Source organism: Xenia sp. Carnegie-2017, unplaced genomic scaffold (genome assembly GCF_021976095.1).
Source record: "Xenia sp. Carnegie-2017 unplaced genomic scaffold, XeniaSp_v1 HiC_scaffold_64, whole genome shotgun sequence".
NCBI lineage: Eukaryota > Metazoa > Cnidaria > Anthozoa > Malacalcyonacea > Xeniidae > Xenia > Xenia sp. Carnegie-2017.
The window spans coordinates 1-9973 of record NW_025813531.1 but is presented as its reverse complement, the minus strand read 5'-3'; the positions used below and the strand labels follow the sequence as shown (position 1 = coordinate 9973).

The following is a 9973-nucleotide window of genomic DNA, read 5'->3' as shown; positions in this document are numbered from 1 at the left end:
TTGGTATTGTATTTGGTTATGTGAGCTTAGATGACAAATAACCATAGTATTCCATATTGGCACATTGTAATTGACGAGTATACTATCGTGAGGCACCCCGTATTTCAATTTAAGTGTCCTCGTTCCCGGGGGGAGGGGTGGATAGTTTCTTAAATCAAATACGTTGTTGTATCAATGTTTTGTCCCAGGGCAAATGATTGTACTTCTGGTGTGTTGTTATTGATTAATTTCATGTTAAAACAGCCGTAGATCCTTGGGTCTTAGTCCTTTGGAACAGCTTGAGGCGGAGAGGAAGGAACGCGAAAGTAAAATAAGTAAAAGCGAATCTGAAATGGAACAAGTGTTTGAGACAAAGGTGAAAGAAAAACGAAAAAAGCTAAAAGAAATGGAAGCAGAGGTTCGTGCTGAAAAATGGAAATTATATCTTACACTTGCAGTACCTCATGAAGAAGTGTAATTTCGTCGGGGGAGGAAAGCAATAGAAATTTCAGGAAATTTATGTTCCTGCATGAAGTAATCCTAAATCCCGTGAAAGCTTAGTTAGTCCGGAGAAGTCCAAATCATCTTGGTTCCCAATCTATTTTTTCTTTCTGAAATACTTGCGACTTTCCATTATTCTTGATATTTACTTAACATTATCTCCTTTATTAACTAGTTTACTAAAAGACACGAACAAAGTCGCTTGTCGAATGAAGTACTACAAAAAGAAATCAACGAGAAAAGACTGAGATTCGAAAAAGACAAAGAAAATTTTCAACGTAATCAAAATGCCGTTTTTCTTGATGGACACAACGGACATAATTCGCATGGCAGGTAAGGGTCACTTGGTATCATTAGGTACATATGTGGGTAATTGATGGATCATGCCTTAGTCTTTATGAAGCAGTTCCAAGTTAGGGCGCCACTAATGGTTAAAACATCACTACTGGTTGGTAATGCTTATGTATTAGAGGAGCAGAGCTTTAGGAAGTGAAATCATTCCTTGAAGTCCTCTCTGTTGTCTTCAATGTAATACATCATTCCTTGAAATCCTCTTCATGTTGTCTTTAATGTATTATATCATTCCTTGAAGTCCTCTCTATATTGTCTTTCATGTAATACATCCTTCCTTGAAGTCCTCTCTATGTCGTCTTCAATGTAATACATCATTCCTTGAAATCCTCTCTATGTTGTCTTCAATGTAATACATCATTCCTTGAAGTTCTCTCTATGTTGTCTTTAATGTAATACATCCTTCCTTGAAGTCCTCTCTATGTCGTCTTCAATGTAATACATCCTTCCTTGAAGTCCTCTCTATGTCGTCTTCAATGTAATACATCATTCCTTGAAATCCTCTCTATGTTGTCTTCAATGTAATACATCATTCCATGAAGTTCTCACATAAACTAAGTTATGCACAGATAAGCTACGAGGAGTTTGGCAATTTCGACTTAGCCGTTATTAAAATTAACAGTCTGTCGCAGTTTTCAAAAGATTGTAAATTTAGAATCAGCAAGGTAGAGATCGATCCCAACTCGGAGTTAGTCACGCTTACCGTCTTTGTGAGCACTTGCAAGCGGTTCCTAAATTCTTACTTTTTGGCGATTTTAATGTGACAAAATTGTGTTTTTTTTTAAAGGAAAATAACAGCGTTTTTCTTTGGTGTAAAGCCCAACACGCAAGAAGCATCGGAGGAAAAACGAAGGCTTCTAAATTAGCTAAAATCTTTGACTTACTTTTTAACGCCATCTTCACGTACAACTTCCTCATCACAATCAAATTTAACGACATCACTTTCTTAAATGGTCGTGTAGCTTGGAAATATCTCAACGCGCTCGTAAAAAAACAGATATGTTAAAATATGTTTATATCAAATCTGCGCAGTTATTCAATGATGCCTTATTCATGCATTTCACCACATCAAAAAAGAACAAACGTTTTTTTGTTAACTTACAAAATACTCCATCAGTTTGCCTTTTTTACTAAAAGTCGCTGTCTTTTTTAACGTTGAAATACGCAAACACGAACATTCAACATGAAGTACGCCATTCAGAGACCGTTCATCTTGCATGTTTTGTAGAGTTTGAATGAACATTGTTGTATTGCTATTTAAAGAAAACTAAACAATGTAAAAACACTAACAGTCCAAGAACAAATCTGTTTGTGAATTGTGATGAGTAGTTTTTTGTCGTCAGTAATTTCAAATATTTTCATTCTAAGAGTTATTTTTTCTGGGTAGTACAATTTATATATTATTTAGAAGATAAACTGCGTAAAAGACGTACGATAAATCACTGCAGTGAGAAATTCTCTTCTGAAGTTTCATCTTAGAATTTATATATTTCATCTTCCGCCGCGACGCCATTTAATATTTGTCATTTGTCAATTGTCATTGTCATCCACTGTTATCCACTAACATTCGCTGCAATCCACTGTCATGTACGTTATCCACTACCATTCACTTTCATCCACAATAATCCACCATAACCCATTGTCACCCACCGACTGCGCCTCCTTTTGATAGATGTTAATTTGTGTATTCCTACTTTATCAAAGACAAGAAAACCTTTTATTGTAACTAACTTCACAATAAAAAAATTACTGCTTCCTTTAAATTTGAATTATTTCACAAAAATATTTCACCAAAAAACGTTCTACTCAATTTCTACTAAAGTGAAACGATCTCAAAAGTGAAAAGTGAAAACGTGAGCCCGTCATTTTGTGGGTCATATAAATTCCTTTGCACTACGTCATTTAACATTTACGTGTCAGTCACTAGAAATAAACAGATGTTTGAAGATGATCCAGTCGTATTTCTCAACAAGTTGTTTTTAAATCGTTTTGAATAATTCCTTGAAAAAATCCTTACACTTTGTATTGAGATGACGAGATAATTATTACACAAGCAGAATCAATAATTTACTTGATCAATAATTAATAAAGATCACTCCTATTTATATATAAAATGCGCTTTAAGCCGTTCTCGATGACATAGCGTAAAATGTTACATCACGAAATAATATACACAAACACCGTCTTATTATCAACAAATTTGAAAGTTTGTGTATGGAAATAATCCAGTGAAATCGAGAAAGGAAGTTGACAGCGTGAGGTCGCAACCGGAAATAGCTCAGCGGAAACTGAAGTTTTAGTCGAACTAAAGACAGTTCGAACATCGTTCGCCCAAAAAGATCAACTCTTGAAAAATCTTTGTTTTAAAGATATGAATTCGTGATCACCGTTTTGAAATAATATGGGTAAGTAGGAAATATGAGTGTAGAGAAGATTAGATGTGAACAGTAAGCATTGAGGGGCAATAAAAGAGAAACGTTGTCAATCCTAATTTACTGAAGGGGTAAAAAAGTTTATAAATATTCCATGTGCTTTAACGTATTATTCGCTTTTGTTTTAACTCGAATCGACGTAGTTGAAGCATTGTTCAATTTCTGATGATGTATATCTTTTTTATTTCTATGTGTCATTTGTCTTTGGTTCTAATCTTATACAGAAGCGGTAAGAAGGCGTTGTATTTAATATCTATCACTAGAATTATAGTATTTAACATCAATTTGTTCGATATGCGATTGTAAACAAAATCTCTATCTTTTTCTTCGTATTGTAGACGGCGAAAAAACTCGATAGTTACGTTGGATTCGCTAATCTTCCGAATCAAATATTTCGAAAGAGCGTTAAGAAAGGCTTTGAGTTCAGTTTGATGGTCGTCGGTATGTGTTTGTTTACGTGCCTCGAGAGGCTTCTCGTGCTAACGATACTTCTCAGCATCGTTTACTGCCTGTTATCATTTAGTGTAAAATTATCTGCGCGATCTGTGTTGTAAATAGTACGAGACCGTCTACTGAGGCACCGAGTTTAAATATAGAATGACATTTCGCTTTCCACAGTAGGAAGGGCGAATTTTTAAAACGCAGGAACCGTGCTATGATATTTGCTTACTCGTGAATCATGCCCTTCTGGTTGTTCTAGAAATGCTCGAATTGCTGAAGTCTTAAGTCTGCATTTGAAGCAACCCCACACAAGCATATTGTCCTTAATCGTTTCTTTATTAAAGACAAATATACAAAGCATTGAAAACGAACCAACATTTCCGTGGTCGATGTCTTTGTGTCAATATTCCCACAAAACCGACCCGACGGACGGTGTTAAATAAATATTTACGATATTCATGAAGTAGGCTGTTTTCCTGTCTGTATGGAGGAAGAACTATTCATTAGAAAGATTTGCTATGCTTTTATAATGGAAATTCAATCAAAATTGTTCTAATTACATTATAAATAGTTCTGTGAATTTTTCCTTTTAAGACACCTCCTAAACAAGCCTGTACGTCGGTGATATGGGAACCAATTTAGCAAAGAAAATTGGCCATTATTTAGCGTGAAAATCGCTCGTGCACTTTGACAAGAGTGCTTAGAAGAGTTTTAGGCAGGCATATTTAAATATATAAAGCTTTGTGTGTTTTTCTTTGTAATGACATGCGGGTGAAGAAAATTGCTACTCATTTAACAACGTACCTTTAAAGTTCACGCTAACAATGTTTCAAGAATTGAATTATTATGTTGTTATTGTTGTAAGGTTTACTTAAAAAGCCCTAGACTTGATACAAAGTCGGGCACTGTTTTGAATTTTTTCCATATTATAAGTTCGGCTTTTGTAATACTCCGTTACTTGTCAATGTCAACAAGAAAACAGATATATCATATAACTGTGGAATTGCGTTTCGATAAACGGTTTGCCGTCCTTGCCTTCGAAATTACTTTTTGTTTTACTGAGACTTTCGACTCTATAGATAAAGTTGAGACCACCTACAGTTAAGTATTTATCTCAATATTTCCATTGCTTGGAACTATTGATGCTTTTCAACGAAGAATATAAACTTTATAGCGAAATTTTTATTGAACATAAGTAAACGCGTTCTCAATGCGGCTCAGTTCCTGCCATTCAATTCACTTCTTTAGGTGTTGGATCTATAATAATAGCAATGATTCAATATTTCAACAGGTTTTAACTAAATCGCGCCGTATATAATATTTTCTGTCTAATCGTTTGTTAACGGAGAGTGTTGGATTTTGTGGCATTCGAAGAATTTTTTAATGAAATACAGTATATTAAAGCCATTGTTTCAACTTTGATAAATTACCCATAAAGAGCCACTTTGCCAGTGGTTTAATTAGCATTATCACCCCCATATCATGGTCTTATCAGTGAAACTACATAATTCTGATGACAATGATTGTGTTTTCAAGAGTCATTACTGTCAAGTGTACACATACACCATAATAATAAATTTTGCTTTATTATTTAATAAATTTGTATTGCTCACAAAAAATTTCCCTGACATAAAGTGTTCTTTGCTTATTTCGTGATTGCTTATTGCCTGACATAAAGTTTCTTTATTAGGTGAATCAGGACTGGGAAAATCTACACTTCTGAATTCTCTGTTTTAACGGATCTTTATACGCTGCTACATTTCCCAGTACTGAGGAAAAATTAGCACAAACACTCGAGGTACAGTTTCATTTGTTATCGGTTATCTCACTGCCTTTACTTGCTTCCAGCAAAAATTACAGATCTTCAAAGTAAATGTCCTGAAATATAGATAACAGGACCTATCCTGCAGGATAGCTACAATTTTGACGAGAGGAACAGCTTGAGAACTGACTGAGTAAATAAGCAGTGCTACACCTACTAAATTGTTATTTTATTTATTTATTGAACTTAATAAAGTAAATGGTTTGAACCCGGGAATATCGTTACATGTTTGTAAATGTAGATCGTCCAGGTTGGTATAGTCCTGAGAACGACTGTTTTTGATGATTACAAACATGTTAATGAACTTAACCTATGTAAACTTTTATTCAAAAAAATGTAGCAAACGTATTGTTTCTGTATCTTAGGTGCAAGCTTCAACAGTTATTTTAAAAGAGGGTGGTGTAAACTTACGGTTAACCTGTATTGATACACCTGGATTTGGCGATGCCATTGATAACACAGACTGGTAGGTATTAAAGAGTGTTTTTAAAGTTGTTCAACATAACTGCATCAACATCCATAGCACAAGAAGGCTTGCAAGATATTTCCAAAGTTTTATGTGATGTATTTAAAGGAAATCATACAATCTTCCTTGATCAAACTCTCATCACTTCTCACTTGCTATGATTCCTTTCCTCTAAAAAACATGTAAACAACTTTCATATTTTCTATTTTTTAGTTGGAAGCCTATAATTTCTTTCATCGAATCGAAATTTGAAGAATATTTAAATGAAGAATCAAGGGTGAACAGAACAGCACTTGTGGATAGCCGCGTACATTGTTGTCTGTATTTCATTGCACCAAATGGCCATTCGTAAGTGATGAACTTTCCTTATAGAGCTTTGACCTTGACTTCTCTTTTACAAAAAGTACAGTAGGGTCTTTACTTGCTTATCAGAAAGCCTTGAAACCACAGTACAGAAGTTCACCCTTTGTCAAAATCATTTATAGTACTTTATGCTGATGTAATTTATCATATATTACAGCTTAAAACCGCTGGACATAGAATTTATGAAACGGCTGCACGATAAGGTAAATTACGATCAATGAAAAGATTAATCATGCTTCAAAACCTAACACTGCCAGTTTTTTGTCAGCTCTTACGGTTAATTTAACGGGGGTTTTTTGAGTTCATGTCCGTAGCTATGTTTTTTCCGTCAGCAATAGTGCATTGCATTTGTGGGTTAGCAATTTATTGACATGATGGACAAGCGATAAATGAACGGAAATGTCCGTAGGTTACTATCACACAACTTGTCGTCAATCATCACAATAAATGACAAACAATGTCCATTATACATTAGTGAAAGCAAAAATATCAAGTTCCGATAATTTTCATTACTTTCTTAGGTAAACATCGTTCCAATAATTGCTAAGGCAGACAGTTTAACCGCGGAGGAATGTCAAAACTTTAAAAAAAAAGTAAGTGGAGACCAGCGGAACGAAAATTTTATTGCAATCCCTCAGCGTGCATAAGCTGATTTTCGTCGTCATCTTAGATACTGAATGAAATTGGCTCGAACAAGATTGGCATCTACCAGTTTCCCGAACTTGGCGTTGATGACGAAGACTTAAAAGATGTCAGTATGACTGTAAGTGTAACGGACGCAGTACATCTTGAAGCCTTAAAAGAAGGCATAATTGTTTGAACAATGTACGCTTCGGCAACCATTTACAGTCATTTATTTTCCAACATTAGGATCGAATACCATTTGCGGTTGTCGGTAGCAATACAGTTGTCGAGGTAGGAGGAAAGAAACTACGGGCCAGAGTCTATCCTTGGGGTGTAGCTGAAGGTACGTGTTTTGTTCAACTTTGAGTCCTAAATCGGTGTTTGCCTCAAAAAGAAGCAGTGATAAAGATAAGGAGTACATGTATGTAGATGTATAAATCATCAAGGTTAGGGTCGTACTCTGGAGGACTGTTGGCGTTAGTGTTGACTGACGTTTTCACCCTCTGTTAAAGATGAGTACCTCTAAGTACCACTAAGTACTTTGACATCCTTGATTCTGAAGATGAGTACCACTAAGGACCATTACTAAGTACTTTGACATCCTTGACTCTGAAAATGAGTACCTCTAAGGACCATTACTAAGTACTTTGACATCCTTGATTCTGAAAATGAGTACCTCTAAGGACCATTACTAAGTACTTGTCCTTGATTCTGAAGATGACTACCACTAAGGACCACTATAAGTACTTTGACATCCTTGATTCTAGAAGACTATCCAGTTAATTTAAGATCACTTGCGCTTTGAGTAATTTTAAGTTTTGTCGATACTTAACCTTTAACGTTCACTTCTTCTTAAGCTTCCACAAAGTTATAAGTTGTGCTATGTTTTCTTTTTCAGTTGAGAATTCGGATCACTGTGATTTTATCGCTCTTCGTAACATGCTTATAAGGTAAGATGTTGTAATCTTGAAGTACCTTGTAGTTTGTATATTGAAATGAAGTACTTTGTTGATTTCCAAGAATTGAAGCAGAAGTTTAAATCATCTTTTAATTTAGGACTCACATGCAGGACCTGAAAGATGTGACGAACGATGTGCATTACGAAAATTTCCGCTGTAAACGTCTTGCTACGGTGACCGTGGGCTCACCCACCGTCACAAGGTACATTTGTTGGAATTATTTTTGGTTATCTGAGCTTAGATGACAAATAACCATAGTATTCCATGTTGGCACATTGTAATTGACGAGTATACTATCGTGAGGCACCCCGTATTTCAATTTAAGTGTCCTCGTTCCCGGGGGGAGGGGTGGATAGTTTCTTAAATCAAATACGTTGTTGTATCAATGTTTTGTCCCAGGGCAAATGATTGTACTTCTGGTGTGTTGTTATTGATTAATTTCATGTTAAAACAGCCGTAGATCCTTGGGTCTTAGTCCTTTGGAACAGCTTGAGGCGGAGAGGAAGGAACGCGAAAGTAAAATAAGTAAAACCGAATCTGAAATGGAACAAGTGTTCGAGACAAAAGTGAAAGAAAAACGAAAAAAGCTAAAAGAAATGGAAGCAGAGGTTGGTGTTGAAAAATGGAAATTATATCTTACACTTGCAGTACCTCATGAAGAAGTGTAATTACGTCGGGGGAAGAAAGCAATAGAAATTTAGGAAATATAGGTTCCTGCATGAAGTAATCCTAAGTCCCGTGAAAGCTTAGTTAATCCGGAGAAGTCGAAGTAATCTTGGTTCCCAATCTATTTTTTCTTTCTGAAATACTTGCGACTTTCCATTATTCTTGATATTTACTTAACATTATCTCCTTTATTAACTAGTTTACTAAAAAACACGAACAAAGTCGCTTGTCGAATGAAGTACTACAAAAAGAAATCAACGAGAAAAGACTGAGATTCGAAAAAGACAAAGAAAATTTTCAACATAATCAAAATGCCGTTTTTCTCGATGGACACAACGGACATAATTCGCATGGCAGGTAAGGGTCACTTGGTATCATTGAGGTACATCTGTGGGTAATTGATGGATCATGCCTTAGTCTATAAGAAGCAGTTCCAAGTTAGGGCGCCACTATTGGTTAAAACATCACTACTGGTTAGTAATGCTTATGTAGAGGAGCAGAGCTTCAGGAAGTGAAATCATTCCTTGAAGTCCTCTCTATGTTGTCTTTAATGTAATACATCATTCCAGTCCTCTCTATGTTGTCTTCAATGTAATACATCATTCCTTGAAGTCCTCTCTATGTTGTCTTCAATGTAATACATCATTCCTTTAAGTCCTCTCAATGTTGTCTTCAATGTAATACATCATTCCTTGAAATCCTCTATGTTGTCTAATGTAATACATCATTCCTTAAAGTCTCTATGTTGTCTTTAATGTAATACATAATTCCTTGAAGTTCTCTATGGTATTCTTCAATGTAATGCACAATTCCTTGAAGTTCTCTATGTTCTTCAATGCAATGCATAATTCCTGAAGTTCTCTATGTTGTCTTCAATGTATACATCATTCCTTTAAGTCCTCTCAATGTTGTCTTCAATGTAATACATCATTCCTTGAGTCCTCTATGTTGTCTTCAATGTAATACATCATTCCTGAAGTCCTCTCTATGTTGTCTATTATACATCATTCCTTTAAGTCCTCTCAATGTTGTCTTCAATGTAATACATCATTCCTTGAAATCCTCTCTATTTGTCTTTAATGTAATATCATTCCTTGATTCTCTCTATGGTGTTTGTGTTGTACATCATTCCTTTAAATCTCTATGTTGTCTTTAATGTAATACATCATTCCTGAAGCTCTCACATAAACTAAGTTATGCACAGATAAGCTACGAAGAGTTTGGCAATTTCGACTTGGCCGTTAATAAAATTAATTTTGAACTAATTAATAAATTCTCTTGAACAGGAGCATCGACGGTCATGGAAAGGTGGACAAGAAGAAAAAAAAGGGCCTTTTTTAATACTTTGTTAACATAAACATTAAAAATG

General features: G+C 35.2%; 1 protein-coding gene across 1 annotated transcript; it reads left to right on the top strand.

Annotated features, from left to right (window-relative positions):
- Positions 1–3011: 3011 nt before the first annotated feature.
- On the top strand, positions 3012–9973 carry LOC124459112 (septin-7-like). Its single transcript, XM_047008642.1, is given in 16 exon segments — positions 3012–3236; positions 3488–3492; positions 3602–3704; positions 5395–5435; positions 5437–5502; positions 5892–5992; positions 6206–6340; positions 6513–6558; positions 6877–6948; positions 7026–7118; positions 7226–7322; positions 7878–7929; positions 8036–8140; positions 8393–8546; positions 8804–8961; positions 9891–9973. Coding segments are annotated over 16 exon segments (1287 nt in total). The 5' UTR covers positions 3012–3232; the 3' UTR covers positions 9946–9973.